This window comes from Ornithorhynchus anatinus, chromosome X1 (genome assembly GCF_004115215.2).
Source record: "Ornithorhynchus anatinus isolate Pmale09 chromosome X1, mOrnAna1.pri.v4, whole genome shotgun sequence".
NCBI classification, from domain to species: Eukaryota; Metazoa; Chordata; class Mammalia; order Monotremata; family Ornithorhynchidae; genus Ornithorhynchus; species Ornithorhynchus anatinus.
In genome coordinates, this window is record NC_041749.1 from 93,907,624 (window position 1) to 93,926,962 (window position 19,339).

At 43.5% G+C, this 19,339-nt stretch overlaps 1 protein-coding gene across 2 annotated transcripts in view; it reads right to left on the bottom strand.

Moving 5' to 3' along the window:
* GRM7 (glutamate metabotropic receptor 7) overlaps nucleotides 1-19,339 on the bottom strand; it is a 780,988-nt gene that overhangs the window by 186,863 nt on the left and 574,786 nt on the right. For both annotated transcript variants that reach the window (XM_029052142.2, XM_029052141.2), the window contains exon 8: nucleotides 11,028-11,963. In XM_029052142.2, the coding sequence (XP_028907975.1) occupies nucleotides 11,028-11,963 (936 nt within the window). The remainder of the gene's footprint in view (nucleotides 1-11,027; nucleotides 11,964-19,339) is intronic.

Genomic DNA, 19,339 nt, shown 5'->3' on the forward strand with positions numbered 1-19,339 from the left:
GTTCTGCCATCACACCCATCCTATCTGATTTTAAAGTACACCAAGATTGTTATGAGAAAAATACAATGAACAAAATACAAAGTGATGGGTGTGTGTGCTAAGGGGAGATGGAGACAAGAGACTGAGTTCACCTAGTATCAACTGCATTAGGAATTACAACTAAATGATTACAAAATGATTGTTTAACATACTTCAAAAAGGAATCCAAGACTCCCAGTGTCTGGGTTCCACCTTGCTTCGCTTTAGACTATAAGTTCACTGTGGGCCAGGAACATTTTTACCAAACTCCATAATATTGTACTCCCCAAGCAGTAGGTACAGTGCTCTGCACACAGTAAGTGCACAATAAATATCATTGATTGCTTGATTGGCTATATGAGACATTTTTGGAAGTTGAATTAACTCTTTTAGACGAAGAGGTCCCAAGTAGTAATAATATTCAAGTGCTTACTGTGTGCTGAGCACTGTAATAATAATAATATTGATAATAATAATTGTGGTATTTCATTCAATAGTATTTATTGAGCGCTTACTATGTGCAGAGCACTGTACTAAGCGCTTGGAATGAACAAGTCAGCATCAGACAGATACAGTCCCTGCTGTTTGACGGGCTTACAGTCTAATCGGGGGAGACAGACAGACAAGAACAATGGCAATAAATAGAGTCAAGGGGAAGAACATCTCGTAAAAACAATGGCAACTAAACAGAATCAAGGCGATATACATTTCATTAACAAAATAAATAGGGTAATGAAAATATGTACAGTTGAGCAGACGAGTACAGTGCTGAGGGGATGGGAAGGGAGGGGGGAGGAGCAGAGGGAAATGGGGGGAAAAGAGGGTTAAGCTGCGGAGAGGTGAAGGGGGGGTGGCAGAGGGAGTAGAGGGAGAAGAGGAGCTCAGTCTGGGAAGGCCTCTTGGAGGAGGTGAGTTTTAAGTAGGGTTTTGAAGAGGGGAAGAGAATCAGTTTGGCGGAGGTGAGGAGGGAGGGCGTTCCAGGACCGCGGGAGGACGTGGCCCAGGGGTCGACGGCGGGATAGGCTAGATCGAGGGACGGTGAGGAGGTGGGCGGCAGAGGAGCGGAGCATGTGGGGTGGGTGGTAGAAAGAGAGAAGGGAGGAGAGGTAGGAAGGGGCAAGGTGATGTAGAGCCTTGAAGCCTAGAGGGAGGAGTTTTGGTTTGGAGCGAGGTTGATAGGCAACCACTGGAGTTGTTTAAGAAGGGGAGTGACATGCCCAGATCGCTTCTGCAGGAAGATGAGCCGGGCAGCGGAGTGAAGAATAGACTGGAGCGGGGCAAGAGAGGAGGAAGGGAGATCAAAGAGAAGGCTGACACAGTAGTCTAGCCGGGATATAATGAGAGCCCGTAGCAGTAAGGTAGCCGTTTGGGTGGAGAGGAAAGGGCGGATCTTGGCGATATTGTAAAGGTGAAACCAGCAGGTCTCGGTAACGGATAGGATGTGTGGGGTGAACGAGAGAGACGAGTCAAAGATGACACCGAGATTGCGGGCCTGAGAGACGGGAAGGATGGTCGTGCCATCCACGGTGATAGAGAAGTCTGGGAGAGGACCGGGTTTGGGAGGGAAGATGAGGAGCACAGTCTTGCTCATGTTGAGTTTTAGGTGGCGGGCCGACATCAAGATGGAGACATCCCGGAGGCAGGAGGAGATGCGAGCCTGAAGGGAGGGGGAGAGGACAGGGGCGGAGATGTAGATCTGCGTGTCATCTGCCTAGAGATGGTAGTCAAAGCCGTGAGAGCGAATGAGTTCACCAAGGGAATGAGTGTAAATGGAGAACAGAAGAGGGCCAAGAACTGACCCTTGAGGAACTCCAACAGTTAAAGGATGGGAGGGGGAGGAGGCGCCAGCGAAAGAGACCGAGAATGACCGGCCAGAGAGGTAAGAGGAGAACCAGGAGAGGACGGAGTCCGTGAAGCCAAGGTGAGATAAGGTATGGAGGAGGAGGGGATGGTCGACAGTGTCAAAGGCAGCAGAGAGGTCAAGGAGGATCAGAATGGAGTAGGAGCCATTGGATTTGGCAAGAAGGAGGTCATGGGTGACCTTAGAGAGAGCAGTCTCGGTAGAGTGGAGGGGACGGAAGCCAGATTGGAGAGGGTCCAGGACAGAATGGGACTTAAGGAATTCTAAGCAGCGACTGTAGACGACTCGTTCTAGGATTTTGGAAAGGAAGGGTAGTAGGGAGATAGGGCGATAACTGGAGGGGGAAGTGGGGTCAAGAGCGGGTTTTTTTAGGATGGGGGAGACGTGGGCATGTTTGAAGGCAGAGGGGAAGGAGCCATTGGAGATTGAGTGGTTAAAAATAGAAGTTAAGGAAGGGAGGAGGGCAGGGGCGATGGTTTTAATAAGGTGAGAGGGAATGGGGTCCGAGGCGCAGGTGGAGGGGGTGGCACTTGCGAGGAGGGAGGAGATCTCCTCTGAGGATACTGCAGGGAAGGATGGGAAAGTAGGGGAGAGGGTTGGTGGGGGGGAGGGGAGAGGCGGAGGGGTGACTTTGGGGAGCTCAGACCTGATTGTGTTGATTTTTGTGATGAAATAGGTGGCCAGATCATTGGGCGTGAGAGATGGGGGAGGGGGAGGAACAGGGGGTCTAAGGAGAGAGTTAAAGGTCTGGAACAATTGGCGGGGGTGACGGGCATGGGTGTCACGATGAGGGAGGAGAAGAAGTTTTGCCTGGAGGAGGAGAGGGCAGAGTTAAGGCAGGAAAGGATAAATTTGAAGTGTGTGAGGTCGGCTTGGTGCTTGGACTTTCGCCAGCAGCGCTCAGCAGCTCGAGCATAGGAGCGTAGGAGGCGGACGGAGGAGGTGATCCAGGGCTGTGGGTTAGTGGAGCGAGAGTGGCGGAGGGAAAGGGGGGCGAGAGAGTCGAGATGGGTAGAGAGGGTGGAGTTGAGAGCGGAGACCTGATCATCGAGAGTGGGAAGTGAGGACAGGGCGGCAAGGTGAGGAGAGATGCTTTTGGAAAGACGGATGGGATCAAGAGAGCGGAGGTCTCTGTGGGGCAGTAGCAAAGATTTGCAGGGGGAGGGAGTGTGAGAGATGAGGCAGGTGAGAAGGTTATGGTCAGAGAGAGGGATTTCAGAGTTGGTGAGGGAGGAGATAGGAGCAGCGGTAGGAGATGACGAGATCGAGGGTGTGACCGAGTCGGTGAGTGGGCGCGGTATGGTGGAGGAGGAGGTCGGCAGAGTCGAGGAAGGTATTTGTTAAGCACTTACTGTGTGCCAGGCACTGTTCTGAGCTCTGGGGTGGATACAAGCAAATCAGGTTGGACACCGACCCTCTCCCACATGGGGTTCACAATCTAAATTCCCATTTCACAGCTGAGGTAACTGAGATACAGAAAAGTTAAGTGACTTGCCCAAGGTCACGCAACAGATATGCTGCAGAGCTGGGATTAGAACCCAAGTCCTTTTGACTCCCAGGTCTGAGCTCTATCCACTATGCCATGCTAAAAGAATACACAGGTGAGAAATAGCCACAGGGTGGCATATAAGAAAGGGTGGCTCTCTAGGTCAGGCATCTGACACTTTTGAATCCCTTGAGGCTGGTGGTGGAAAGGGGGAATATGGGAAATGCGTGTGGGCACATGTCACTTCATTTAGCTGTGGGTTCCTGACTCCAAAGCACATTTGCCACTGCTTCTGTCACTCTCCTTCTTCTGGAGCTGTGACCTCCCTCACCCACTCTAATGACCCTGAACTTTGAGTTGACTGGAGGGAGGGGTGATCGGTCCATGACCCTAGTCAGGATCCAGAAGAATTGACATGGGCGGGACTGGAGGCACAGGCAGAGGGACAGGCCTTTTGGGTGAGGCTGAGATGGCCCTGCTCTGTCATATGTCCTTGGGGCTGCAGATGCCTGAACTATTCCCAGAGCTGCATTACCATTTACTAATTTGCTCCTCTGGTGCTCTTAAAAAAGGCTTTTCTGGCCAAAGTTAATGTAGCTTCCAAAACTGGTTAGTTTACAGCCAAGCAGGAATTCATGCATTTGGAGTATGCAGACTGAGCATTTTTACTGAACCACTTTAGTTGCAAAGCTTTCAGTTTGGTTTAATCAACTGGGCTTTCCTCCACCATACCTTGTGCAATGGTATGCCCTGTGTACTATTGACGTTGGGATAAATCAATCCATGGCATTCACTGAGCACTTACTGTGAGCTCTGTACTATGTACTTAGGAGAGGACAATATGAGAGAAGCAGTGTGGCCTAGGGGAAAGAGTACTGGCCAGGGAGTCTAGGACCTGGGTTCTAGAGAAGCAGCATGGCCTAGTGGCAAGAGCACATGCTTGGGAGTCAGAGGACGTGGGTTCTAATCTTGGCTCTGCCACGTGACTACTGTGTGACCTTTGGAAAATCACTTTGCTTTTGTGGACCTCAGTTATCTCATCTGTAAAATAGGGATCAAGACTGTGAGTCCATTTCTAGACTGTGAGCCTGTTGTTGGGTAGGAATTGTCTCCTTCTGTTGCCGAATTGTACTTTCCAGGAGCTTAGTACAGTGCTCCGCACACAGTAAGCGCTCAATAAACATGATTGAATGAATGACAGGGCCTGTGTCCAACTTGATTACCTCATATTTACCCCAGAACTTAGAACAGTGCTTGGCACGTAGTAAGCATTTAACAAATACCATAATTATGAGAAGTAGCATGGTGTAGTGGATAAAGCCCGGGTTTGGGAGTCAGAAGATCATGGGTTCTAATCCCGGGTCAGCCACTTGTCTGCTGTGTGACCTTGGGCAAGTCACTTCACTTCTCTGTGCCTCAGTTACCTCATCTGTAAAATGGGGATGGAGACCGTGAGCCCCATGTGAGACAAGGGACTGCGTCCAACCCAATTTGCTTATATCCACCCCAGCACCTAAAACAATGTCTGGTACATAGTAAGCACTTAATAAGTACCATAATTATTATTGTAATTCCTGCTATGTTACTTGTCTGCTGTGTGACCTTGGGCAAGTCACTTCACTTCCATGGGCCACAGTTCCCTAGCCTGTAAAATAGGGATTCAATACCTGTTCTCCCTCCTACTTAGATAGTGAGCTCCATGTGGGACAGACACTGTATCTGACCTGATTATATCTACACCAGTGCTTAATATAATGATTGGCATATAGTAAGTGCTTAACAAAAGCCATCATCATCATTATTACAGTAGCATTGGTTGGAATGATCCCTGGGGTCAAAGAGCTTACAATCTAGCAGGATCAATGTGGGATCCAGAACACCACCATTTCTTCTGTACTTGGGTAAGCATTTCTTTAAGGAAGATACATTCTGTTCAAAGTACGCACACAACCACTGTGAATTCACAATGGTTTAGTGTCAAAAACAATTATATCGAGAAAAGCCAAACCTGATGTTTTGCAGGTATGGACAGTTACTAAAGGTTCAGGGTTTCAAACAGTACTGTAATAAAGGACCTTAACTGGATAGCAGATGGTGTATGCACATTGTTAGCTACCGTGAACTCTGAAAACCCATACGTGTTTCAACTGCGGACAGCTGTGATCATTAGGAACTGCTTACAATTTGACAGCAAGTGACCCATTATCCTCAGAAGAAACCAGTTCTTGCTGCATCATGTGGCAGTCAACCAAGTGCACTTGAATATTAGAAATAATTATAGCATGTGTAAAGCCTTACTATGTGCCAACCACTGTACTAAGGTCTGGGGTAAACACCAGATAATCAGGTTGGACACAGTCCCTGTACCACTTTGGGAAAAATATGATGTTTAGGCATGAATTGTAACATTACCAGGGACCGGGGCTATATCCTTAAATTACCGTGTGCACTGTGCACGTTCTTACTGATGCTATAGGAATTGGGAGCCCCATGTAGGACATGGACTGTGTCCAACCTGACTACCTTGTATCGACAGGACAATACCCCAGTGCATAGTACAGTGCCTGGCATACAATAAGCACTTTATACATATGATAAAAAAGGGCATGCATTTGGAGAACTCTGACTATTTAAACAGTGTTCCCCAAAATTAACTGTGGAGATGCAAATGTGTTTCCCTGGCTAGGATATTAAAGCTTTGATTGTGAGGCATAATTTCCCATGTCTCCCTTCCCTGTCCATCTCTATATCCCTTCCTTTTTAATTTATGGTACTGGTTCAGAGCTTCCTATTCTAAGCACTGGGGTAGATACAAAATAACTGCTCTCCCCTACCTGGAGCACAGAGCCACCCAATATTCTTATGGTGGATTTGGAGTGAAGGAGACTGATTCATTCAATAGTATTTATTGAGTGCTTACTATATGTGGAGCACTGTACTAAGCCCTTGGAATGTACAATTCGGCAACAGATAGAGACACAGAGACACTCCCTGCCCAATGACAGGCTCACAGTCTAAATGATATTCAACTGATATTTAATATCAGTCTAAACTGATATTTCCCATCAGTTCTCCTGCTCTTTCCTTTTTCTTTTTATGGCATTTATTAAGCCCTTACTATGTATCAAGCACTGTTCTAAGTGCTGAGTAGATGCAAGTTAATCAAGCCAGATACAGTCCTGGGTTCTAATCCTGACTCCACCACTTGTCTGCTGTGTGACCTTGGGCAGATCATTTTACTTCTCTGTGTCTCACTTATCTCACCTGTAAAATGGGGATTCAATCCCTGGTCTCCTTCCTACTTAGACTATGAGCCCTGTGTGGGACAGGGACTGTATTCGGCCTGATCAACTTGCATTTAGAACAGACGCTTTTTTAGGCTTAATAATCATAATTTGTTCATTCAAAGATGAAACTAAGGATCAAAGATGACTCTTAGGTCATATCTTCCAAACTGACTCCAGGGTAAGGATTTCTCATTACACCTGGATAATGAGCCGGGAGGCCATATTTTATGTCCCTCTGGATTTTACTGATCTTCCAGGTGCTTGAGGCAAGGACATACAGTTGGAGAAACTGCTGATTAATCTGCCTAGTCCAATTAATTGGAGCAAGTAGATTTCTGAGATAGCAGCTCTTGTGAACTGAGCAGGTTATTTTGGTGTGGCCTCCAGAATACTCTGTGCTGGGTACAGAATCATGTCAGAAAAATGAGAAATACATTCTGAAATGGGTAATTTCCACTAGCATAAATGATCAGAACTAAAGATGTGGTTTGACTGCAAGTGTCAAGATATCACTGCTGAAAAACCAAATGTTTTGCCCTAAAATATCTGGATAATTTACGGCCCAGTGAAATCTGGGGTCTGAATTACAAAGGATATGTTCTAATAATAATAATAATGGTGGTATTTGTTAAGCGCTTACTATGTGCCGAGCACTGTTCTAAGCGCTGGGGTAGACACAGGGGGATCAGGTTGTCCCACGTGGGGCTCACAGTCTTCATCCCCATTTTACAGATGAGGTAACTGAGACACCGAGAAGTTAAGTGACTTGCCCAAAGTCACACAGCTGACAAGTGGCCGAGCTGGGATTCGAACCCATGACCTCTGACTCCAAAGCCCATGCTCTTTCCACTGAGCCACGCTGCTGCTAGGTCTTCTAGGGTAGACCTGGTTCGATCACAGATTGCACCTTTAGTTTTCGACTGAGTAGAAAGGTGGGGAAAGGAGACTGTATGTTCACTGACCTCTAACATGTTCCCCAATCATCCTTTCTCTGCCCTCTTTGCAAATCCCAAGCTGTGGTGGTGATGTGAATGCACTAGGTGATTGGTAGGTTCAAGACCCAAGTGGGGTATGGTGTCAGACACTTGTCAGGATCCTCCTGAAATTCCCACAAAAAGGACTACCTTCCCTTTGTATCCATAGGAACAAAGGCACCTGATCAGGAAAGGATGCAAATGGACTGGAGGACATGCAGGGAAATTGCTTGATTTTTAAAAATTAGTGGTATGCAGTTTGGCTGGATTTAAAATTCAACTAATAAAACATGTCATATCTTTTGAGCTAATCTCAGGGTTTTTCAAAGGGCTGAACATATCAAATGAACCGCCACACAATATCCCTATGAGATAGGGGGAAAGTATTATTATCCCCTCTCACAGATGGTGACATTGGTCCTTTAATTGAGTGGAAGAAATGCTGAAGTAGAATTTGATGAGAATTATTTTCATTTTTGTGATACATTGTGCATCGATCCTGATTCTCTGTTACTGAATCCTGAAGGGTGTTAGCTTTATGCCCAACCCGGGTATGCAATGAGGTAGGGGAATGATATTCTTCCTCCCTGCAGCCAGTAATGTAGTTGTAAACCTGGGCACCAATCATCCACCCTTTCTCTCTTGTCCTCTCCTTCTCCCTTCATCTCCTCTTTTCACTTACACACAAAGGGGAAGAAACAGCTATTCATCATCAGGTAAATATTTGGAATCCTTTGATAAAAGTCAGTTAGTTTGTTTGGACATTGGCACTATCTACTAAAATAAACTCATTGTCTTGGTCAGTGGCCTCACCAAGTGATCAATTCAAGGGATTGGTTATTACCTAGAGCTACACTGTAATTCCTTGATTTAAATCTAAATAAAACTGAACATAATTCTGAAAATTGAAATTGGGCTAAATGCCTTTGAGCTTACATGGATGTTTGTCGCTGCAAAATTATAACTGTAATTCCAGAGTTCCTTATATATATATATATATATTTATGAAAGAATATTTCTAAGAAATATCTTTTGGTTCTCTCTCCAGCTATGCAATATTAAAGAGTTGCATTTGCAATCCTTCTTATGAAGTTAATTAACCTTTTAAAATGCCACAATCCAGTACAGTTGTCTACCCATAGTAAGTGCTCAGTAAATACTATTGATATTGATAAGCTACAAGCACTCAGTACAGTGCTCTGCACATAGTAAGGGCTCAATAAATACAATTGAATGAATGAATGTGTAATCTTAAATGTAAAATTACAATGCCCCAAATCATTATATCTGATATTCATAGGTATTCCTCTGATCATATACTTCAATTTGGAATGCCTTATAAAACCATCGAAATCATCTAAACTAATACATGAATCCTTGAATTAGTTTGATCTTGCTGTCAGCCATATCATTGGCTATGTGGAAAATCCTCCAGTGTCATGGCTAGGAATATGACAATAAAAACCACAGAGCCCTGCTTCAGCCATTGAACTGCCAAGCCTGAGCATACTCTGTATTCTGTGATAGTGGAGCTCCTGGTTGTCTCCACTGTACAGACCATAGAATGCTTCTGGAACTAAATGACACAAGGTTTGGGCTTTAGGCTTGCCTAGAGTTTCAGGTGACACCCTGGGGTCTGCAGTTGCTTTGAGCCATGCAGTTGCTTTGAGCCAAATGGTTGAGCCATTTAGCTCAACCCAGGCCTGTGTGTTGGAAGGCTGTGGCTTTCCATATGGTCCTTGGAAAATAGGGAATCAGATCCATAATGGGAGAGATTTCCCTTGGAAAACCAAAGGTCACCCTAACTCTTAGGAAAACTCAAAATACCTGATGCCTCCTTTTATGTCATTCATTCAATTGTATTTATTGAGTGCTTACTGTTTGCAAAGCACTGTATTAAGAGCTTGGGAGAGTACCATATAACAATAAACAGACACATTCCCTCCCACATAAGGCTTGTGGAGTCCAAGTGAGAACAGCTGCACCTTTTTTCAGCTTGCCCCCATCCCCAAATGATACTGATGCACAGGGAGCGTGATTAAGCTCCATCCACAGAGCACAGCTTCAGGAGCAAAATATTCACAGAACTTCACACTCTATTTCTCCACCCACATTATGGGAGAATAACATTTGTTACTTTTTAAGATTTCCTTCTTTCCACCACCCAACATTTCTTTGGACTGGGGATGTGATGCAGTGAAATGGAAGGCAAGTTACCTTCGGACCCAATAAACAGATATTTTTTTAAAAAATGGAATGCATTGGTTTAGAAACCTGCTGTGACATCTGAACACACACTATGAAAACCATAACTAAGTTCTTGTAGGATTCTTTGTGAGTACATCCCTTTCTGAAAATAATTCATTGTCCTTGGCATTAAATTCCATAAGTGCTGGCTCAGGCACTATCACTCAGGTTTAGATAGAGGTTAAGTCTATATATCATATTCAAACAGTTTAAAATAAAATACATCTCTTTACCTAGAGACAAAGCCAACTCTCCCTCTTCTATTAAATATAAATGGATGGGGCACAGACACAATGATGAAACTAATGGTTCTACTAATAGCAATTGATTCATTACATCCCACCAGTAAAAGCTTTGTTATCCACCATGGGTAGGGAAATGGGAGTTACAGATGAGTACAATGCTCTGGTCATTTTGAGTCAGGGATGATCAGCAGAGGCCTGTGAACAATCATACAGTGGGCACCCATGCTTATATTTTGAAGTCTATCTTGGTTATCTTAGGAAATAACCTTCCCTACAGCTCCTGTTCCCCTCTCAGGGTCACACGTGGAAAGATTCCAGTACTCTACCAGTCTTGGCTATGGAATGGAAAGTCAAGCCTACCCATTCCAATCCTAGCTTGGTCAGTGGCTAGCAAATGGAAGGCAATCTCCTACAAGTCAAAACTCACCCATGCTGGGCAGCAGCGACATGGAGAGAGTAGAGTGTGGAGACTTGAATTTACTGCATGGAAGGCAGCAATGATAAACCACTTCTATATTTTTACCAAGAAAACTGTACAGATACACTACCAGAATGATTGCAAATGGAAAGTGGGGAATTCTGGGAGAGATGTGTCCATGGTGTCACTGTGGTTAGGAAATGACTCGATGGCATAGACAAGACAAAGCTCCTGTTAACAGTGAGAGCTGTTGGTTTATAAACTCCTTTTCTATGTGAGAATAATCAGTCTAAAATGCCCTTGTTTGGATTTAGGAGAAGTGCCAATTAGTAGCATCAGTAGCCTTACTGATCAGTGGCATTCTCACTAGTATGGGACAGGATACCACAGCTTTTACTGGTCACAGTACACTGTAAATTAAAAAAAATCAAAAGTATGACTTAGAAATGCAATGCACTTAGCCATTTTTGAATGTGTTCATTTTCACTTACCTTTTCAGCAGACTGAGCGGTGCCAAAAAATATTGGGATAAAAGCAAGCCACACTATGCAGGTCGTATACATGGTGAATCCGATGGGTTTGGCTTCATTAAAATTCTCTGGAACGCCTCGAGTCTTGATGGCATACACAGTACATGTAACCATCAGAAGAATGCTGTATCCCAAGGAACAGATGATTTGGAGATCTGTAATGTCACATTTGAGAACTCCTCTGGCTTGGTCGGGGTTCATTGTCTTCTGCTCATCGTAATCTATAATTATGTTAGGTGGGTCAACTCCAAACCAAATGAAAACACCTAGAAGCTGAACAGAAATTAAACTTGAAGTGATAGCTAGCTGTGATGTGGGACTAATGAGCCTGGGAGCGGTCACTGATTTCTTGCCCTGTTCAAAGATGCGGTAAATGCGGTTTGTTTTGGTCAAGAGCGCAGCGTAGCTTATGCACATCCCTAAGCCTAGGAAGATGCGTCGAAAGGAGCAGACGGCCACATCGGGTTTGGCTATCATCAGGAAAGTAATGATATAGCAAAGAAATATTCCTGTCAGTAACACATAGCTGAGTTCCCTTCCTGACGCGCGGACAATGGGAGTGTCATTGTAACGGACAAAGGTGGCCATGACAAAGATGGTGGCAATAATTCCAAGCATAGCCAAGAAGACAGGGATGACAGCCCAAGGGGAATGCCACTCCAATTTCACAATGGGAATGGCTTGGCATCCCGTGTGATTCTCATTTGGCCGCATATCGTAGGGGCAGTGCTGACAGCTCATTTCATCAGCTTGGAACTGATAGCCATCACAGAGTTCACAGTACCAACAGCAGGGGACCCCTTTCACTGTCTTCTTTCTTTCTCCAGGCTTACAGGGTAGGCTGCAGACCGATGATGGGATTTCCCGTACTCCTTTGGCCCACTGCATGTCCTCTATCTATAAAAGGCAAAGATAGAAAAGAGAAAAAAGAAGGGTTATGTTCATCTTCACCGTCAGACAAAGCTGAAGGCCTGAGCTAGGAAACCAAACCAATTTTTTTGTTCAGCCTAATGAAAACAACTGATACTCAGCTGGCTTGCTGACTTTTTGTCTGTGGAAATTATATATGTCAACAGTCATCCATAAAATCCTGCCAGCCAGGTTGTAATTACTGTTGCAATTTGCCATTACAAATCCCAAGCAAAATGAATTAATTCTCATATTCATCATATGAGGAAAATGAAGCTAATTATAGCAGTCCCATCATTAATGATAGGGGATCATTTTCTTGAATTTTCACAAGACTTTTTATTTGGGAATTAATATATGGATTTCAAGGAAGTCAGTCCACCGGCTTATAGAATCATACCTATTCCAAAAATTATAACAGGCATATAGAGCTTGAGGTTTAGTGCCTGAAATAGAATAAAAAATAAATTCTAGAGAAGAATGAATAAATAGCAACGGTTTGAAGGGTAATAACATTGCAAGTTGCCTGACTGATAGAAAAAATTGAATCAGTGAATACCGATCTCCCAGCCCAATCAATAACGTATTCCAACCCCTCAACTCATTGTGGTAATTACTTTATATGAGCCTCTTAATGTTAAGATTTCCTTTCTTCCCTCCCTTGTCGTGGGAAACATGGGCTGGGGGGAAGGAGGGACCTGTCTTGGAGAATGTGGGTAAGAGGAAATCTCCTTGATACTGGATTTAAACCGAGGAAAATTCATTCTAGCCCCAGAAGGATAGTTTTTGTTTCTTGGAGGAGTGGGTGGGGAAAATAGAGGGGAAAGGGAGAGGGAAGAATCCTGGGGGATTTACCTTAAAGAAAAATTACATTTACATTTTTTTAAAGTTGTTTAAATTTGTGTTGGTTTTCTTTTTAAGGGCCCAACTTCCTAGTTGTGGGCAAGGAACATGCCTATCAACTCTATTGTATTGTGCTTAGTACCAGTGCTTAGTACAGTGCTCTGCACATAGCAATCACTCAAATTCCAGTGATTTTGATTGATCAATTAGTAAAGACACCATCAGTGCCAAACTCAATTATGGCTTATGAAATAAGTGAGGGCTGAGTCGATCGCCTCAGAGAGTTCACTGAGAACAAACCTCACCCATGATCCCTGCAAGGCATCTCACAGTGTGTGCTGCTTGGCAGAGGAGAAACTGGATGAGAGAAAGTATGTGCTCAGTGCCCCCCATCACCACCACTGGGAAAAAAAATGAAACAAATATCCCGGTGATGGTAGGATATCTTTTTTCCCCTTTCCTGTCCCTAATCTTAAAGTTTCATATGATTTGGCAGCCTAGCATTGGTCTTTTGGCTGAAAAGAGAGCAGTCTCATTTGGCAGCCTGATGGCATGTAAGCAACAGTAATACAAGCAATAGTAATAGTAATACTATTACTACTAATATTATATGTAAGTAATAGTAATAGTAATAATAATGGGAAAAGTGTATTGGATGAAGTGTAATGTACTGATATAGTTGCCCTGCCCACAAAGGAGCTTACATTCTACATGGACAGAGAAATCGTGTGGCCTAGTGGATAGAGCTCAGGCCTCCACCAGTTGTCTACTGGGTGACTTTGGCCAAGTCACTTCACTTCTTTGTGCATCAGTTACCACATCTGTAACGTGGGGATTAAGACTGTGAGCACCTTTTGGGACAGGTACTGTGTCCAACCTGATTAGCTGGTACCTACCCCAGTGCTTAGTACAGTGCCTGGTGCATAGTAGTGTGGCTCTGTGGAAAGGGCACGGGCTTGGGATTCAGAGGTCACGGGTTCTAATCCCAGCTCCGCCACTTGCCAGCTGTGTGACTTTGGGCAAGTCACTTGACTTCTCGGTACCTCAGTTCCCTCATCTGTAAAATGGGGATTAAGATTGTGAGCCCCATGTGGGACAACCTGATTATCCTGTATCTTCCCCAGGGCTTAAAACAGTGCTGGGCACATAGCACTTAACAAATACCAACATTATTATTAGTAAGTGCTTAAGCAATATTGTAAAAAAATGATGGAATCAGAAGAAATAATTGAATTTACAGTTGAATCTACACATATCCATGGGTATAAGGATAGGTTAGAGGCCCTATGACATTATGTGGGTGCAGTATTAAACAGACTGCCTTTCAAACACACACACACACACACACAATTTCAACAGCAGCAGCACTGTCCTCAAAGAACAAAGAAGCAGCATGGCCTAGTGAGTCACAGTACCTGGGTTCTAATCTTGGCTCCACCACTTGCCTGCTGTGTGACCTCGGGAAAATCACTTAACCTCTCTTTGCCTCAAGTGAGCCGCATGTGGGACATGGACTGTGTCCAATCTTATTAGCTTTTATCTACTCCAGTGCTTTGTACAGTGCCTGGCACATAATAAGTACTTAACCAGCAATAACAAAAAAAAAGATATGCATAAATGTGTGGATATCAGAATCACTGTCAAACAGTATTTACTGCCAAATTCTTCTTGCCAAATTCAACAGTCTCTGTTGCATCCTAATCCTCCTCTACCTCTCAATTGCTTTCTACACTGTGGACCATCTCCTTCTCCTGGAAACATTACCTAACCTTGACTTCACTGACACTGCCCTCTCCTCGTTCTCCTCCTATCTCTGTGGCCACTAACTTTCAGTCGCTTTCACAGGCTCCTCAAACTTAACATGTCCAAACAGAACACCTCATCTTCTCACCAAAACTCTGTCCTCCCCTAGACATTCCCATCACTGTAGACAGCACCACCATCATCCCTGTCCCACAAGCCTGTAACTTTTGCATTATCCTCAACTTATCTCTTTCATTCAATCCACTCATTCAATTGGTAATAATAATAATAATGTTGGTATTTGTTAAGCACTTACTATGTGCCGAGCACTGTTCTAAGCGCTGGGGTAGACACAGGGGAATCAGGTTGTCCCACGTGGGGCTCACAGTCTTAATCCCCATTTTACAGATGAGGGAACTGAGGCACCGAGAAGTTAAGTGACTTGCCCAAAGTCACACAGCTGGCAAATGGCAGAGCCGGGGTTTGAACCCATGACCTCTGACTCCAAAGCCCGTGCTCTTTCCAGTGAGCCACGCTGCTTCTCAGCCACGCTGCTTCTCAATTGTTTCAGTTCTACCTTCACAACACCACTAAAATCCACCTAATCCTCTCCAATCAAACTGCCACCACACTGATCCAGCACTTGTCTTATCCTGCTTTGACTACCACATCTGCCTCTTCGCTGACCACTCTGCCTCCTGTCTCTCCCCACTCCAGTCCAAACTTCAATCTGCCACCTGGACCATTTTTCTAAAAAAAGCTCAGTCTAAGTCTCCCCACTCCTCATGAACCTCCAATGATTGCCCATCCTTCTCCACATGGCTTTAAAGTACTCAATCACCTTGTCCCTGACTATCTTACCGGGCTTTCTTCCTTCTATAGCCCAGAACTCTCACTTCATTCCTCTAACACCAACCTAATCCCTGTACTTCGATTGTGCCTATCTTGCCATTGACCCTTCGCCCACGTCACCCCTCTGGCCTGGAATTCCCTCCTCCTTCATATCTGACATGATCATTCTTCCCACCTTCAAAGCCTTATTAAAATTGGTTCTCCTCCACAAGAACCCTCCCCAAACTAGGCACTCATTTCCCCTACACCCTCTCCCTTCTGCATTCATCCTTGCACTTGGATTTGGATCCTTTATTCATTCCATCCTCAGTCCTGCAGCACTTATGTACATACCCATAATTTATTTTAATGACTGTCTCCCCCTCGAGGCTATCAGCTCCTTGTGGGCAGGAACATGTCTATCAAATCTTTTATATTGTACTCTTCCAAGTGCTGAGTACAATGCTCAGATTGATTGAGTTTCTAATGGGTCCAGGGCTGGGTACTAATAGTTTGTGGGTATATTCAACAAATGGCAAAGACTTAATCTCTGCCCTCAAGAGTTTACAGTTGAATGAGAGAGATAGTAGTTATCATTTGATGAATAGTGGGAGAAAAGATATTGACCTCTTAAGGTGAATAAATGAACAAATAAGTAAATAAACAACACATGAGTCCTAGGCTTACTGATTGAACTCCACCTGTCCAGGAAGGCGGCATGCTTATATTTGATTATCGGGCTTTTCAGAGTAGGGATTATACAATGCAACCCCTCCGATGGGTATTCAATTATCAGTAAATACCCTTGGGATACTCCGCCTTTGCTGACAGATTTACATATTTCTGTGCTAGTGAGCACACAGCCCTTGAAAATCAAAGAGATGTATTTTCTGAATCATAAATATGGATTAGAAAGTTAAAAAGCTGATATTTTGATACATTTCATACTTTCTAGAGTCCCATTACAAAAAAGTATCAAATACTGCCCCAGTGACTCAGCTTTTGTGCCAGAAAAACTAGCCTAAATAACTCAGGTAAGGACTATCAGAAGTATTTGATAAGGGCAGTATGAATTTGTCTGTTTTACATAAAACTGGGGTTAGAGCTTGTAAATCCAATAAAAAACAAATATAATCATTTCTTTTCTCACATCAACTTTTAACAAATTAAAATACAACTGTTGTCCCAAACGTACAAAGTTAAAGAAGTAAAACTGAGAGAGAATAAGGCACATCTCTTCCAAGAGGCCTTTAGTGAGTCATCTTTACACTTGGATTTGCCCCTTTTATTCAGCCCTTCCTCAGCCCCACAAAACATATGTACATATCGGTTGTCTGTCTCCCCTTCTAGACTTTAAGCTTGTTGTGGGCAGGGAACATATCTAACAACTCTTGTTATCATGTACTCACCCAATAATTTAATAAAGTGCTCTGCACACCATAAGTGCTCAATAAATATGATCGATTGACTGACTGGGAGAAGACCACTGCTGCCATCTGCGGACCCAGCCTTGGTCTGGTTCCTTCCCAACCCTTCAGCTTTGAAGGACCTGGGCTGCAAGGCACCGGAGGGCAAGTGTGATTTCAGCAGGACTGAAAGGAAGTAATAATTATGGTATTTGTTAAGCACTTACTATGTGCCAAGCACCGTTCTAAGCACTGGAGTAGATATAAGGCAATCAGTTTGCCCCACGTGGGCTCACAGTTTTAATCCCCATTTTACAGATGCGGTAACTGAGGCATAGAGAAGTTAAGTGACTTGCCCAAAGTCACACAGCTCACAAGTGGCGGAGCTGGGATTAGAACCCATGTCCTCTGACTCCCAAGCCCATGCCCTCTCCCCTAAGCCATGCTTCTTCCCAGCTTCTGACTTCCCAGGAAGTGTTGGGCAGGCATGAGAGGGAGCAATAGAATGGATGAGTTTATTCCTGGTCACTGATTTTTAGCAATTAGAGTGCTTGATTTTTATGAGCATACTATGATAGCAACTAAGTTCATCCCCAGAGATAAAAGCAAAGTGTATCAAATGTTATTTGTTCTCCATTGCTTGAGCCCTTGAATTGGCTTTTTGGGAGACCTTATATCCTTCTCTGTGATTATGCCTTTATTGTATAATTCTTTAATAAAATATGCATTTTCATAATCTCCTTAACATTCCACAACAATATCAATACTCCCCCAAGAGCTCCTAAATGGGGAAAGGGAGTCACCCCAAGTTATGGAAGGAGATTTTACTTTTCTTAGAATACCCTAAAATAACTACAGCATTTTTCTCAGAAAGATTGGCTAAAATACTATAAAGCTACTTGCTAGAAACTTAGTAATAGAAGCCGCTCTTCAGATAAGCTTCCTGGGACAGAGAGTGGGCCTGGCGAGATTAGGGTCAAGTTTCAGCTTCATGATACAAAGAGGCCTAAGTGAAAACAGTGGTATTTGCCACATATAACAAATAAGACAAAATGACAAAAGGCAGTGTCTATGTGTGTGTGTGATGTGGTCAGGACTGTGGGGCCCAAATTCCCCATTTGGACTCCATATGTCACCATGGATGACCTTCACAGTCTGTGGCATCATTTTCTAGCACAAAGATCAAATCTATCTATCTTTCTGTAGATTGATTTATTTGTTTTCTATCTCCAGCCTTATTTATTGAATATAAAGGATAAACTTCATAGCAGCTTGAAAAAATTTTCATAAAATTCCAAGAGAGTATAACTGTCAAAGCAACAAAATGAAAATAACTAAAATCAATTGTCTAAAAAAAAAAATCCTATAACATCCAATAATCAAAATCTAGACCAGCAAGGACCAAACTGGAGAGAGATACTCCTAAACTTGCCTCTTTAAGCAGGTATAGCTGTGCCTTCTTCACTTTAACCAGGAAATTCCTGTTATAATATCTAATATCTAATTTCATTAAAAAAACTACCTCCTCATTTAAACACCATTTGTGCCTTAAAATCTAATCATCTTGGATAATTTATGGACAGGAAGAATTGTTCTCCAAAACAATAGGATAGGGTTTTTTTTTTTCATTTTCAGAAAAAGCATTGTTCATGTTCTGTAAAGTGATGCTGAGGCTGAGGAAGGTTAAGAATCCTAAAGTTGTCATCAGTGCAGTTCCAGTTTTTATAGAGTTGTATAATTAGCAGGATTAGAATATGAACCACAGCTCTAATATTTTAACTGCAATTATATATATAAAAATATAACAAATTATGGTAGTTACATAAGGATTTCAGATTAATTAAAATGATCAATCCATGGTACTCTCCTACTACAACTCAGCCCTCACACTTTGTTCCTCTAATACTAACCTTCTCTGGGCACCTCGATCTCATCTATCTCATGGGTGACCTCTCGCCCACCTTCTGCCTCTGGCCTGGAACACCCTTCTTCCTCATATCAGAGAGATAATTGTTCTCCCCAACTTCAAATCCTTATTGAAGGCACATCTCTTCCAAGAAGCTTCCCCTTACTAAGCTCTCCTCTCCTCTTCTCCTACTCCCTCCTGTGTCACCCTGACTTGCTCCTTTCATTCATCCTCCCTCCAGTCCCCACAGCACACATGTATCTATAATGTATTTATTTATGTATATTAATGTCTACCTTCTGCTCTAAATTATGAGCTCGTTTTGGGCAGGAAAGGTGTCTGTGGTTGTACTGTTCTCTCCCAAGTACAGTGCTTTGCATACAGTAAACGCTCAATAAATACAATTGAATAAATTGAATGAATGAATGAATGCAGAGCATTGTACAAACAATGACAGTGAAGAACAAAAGCAGTGGCCCAGATTGAGGGGACAACTGATTAATACTTAGCCTGGGCCTATGTGAGTGTAAACCGCTTAAAAATGTACATTTAAAGATGAATAAACTGCATCCACTTACAGATAGTATTCAGTGGTCAAACCTAATTGGTCAAAATAACTGCATCATCCAAATGCT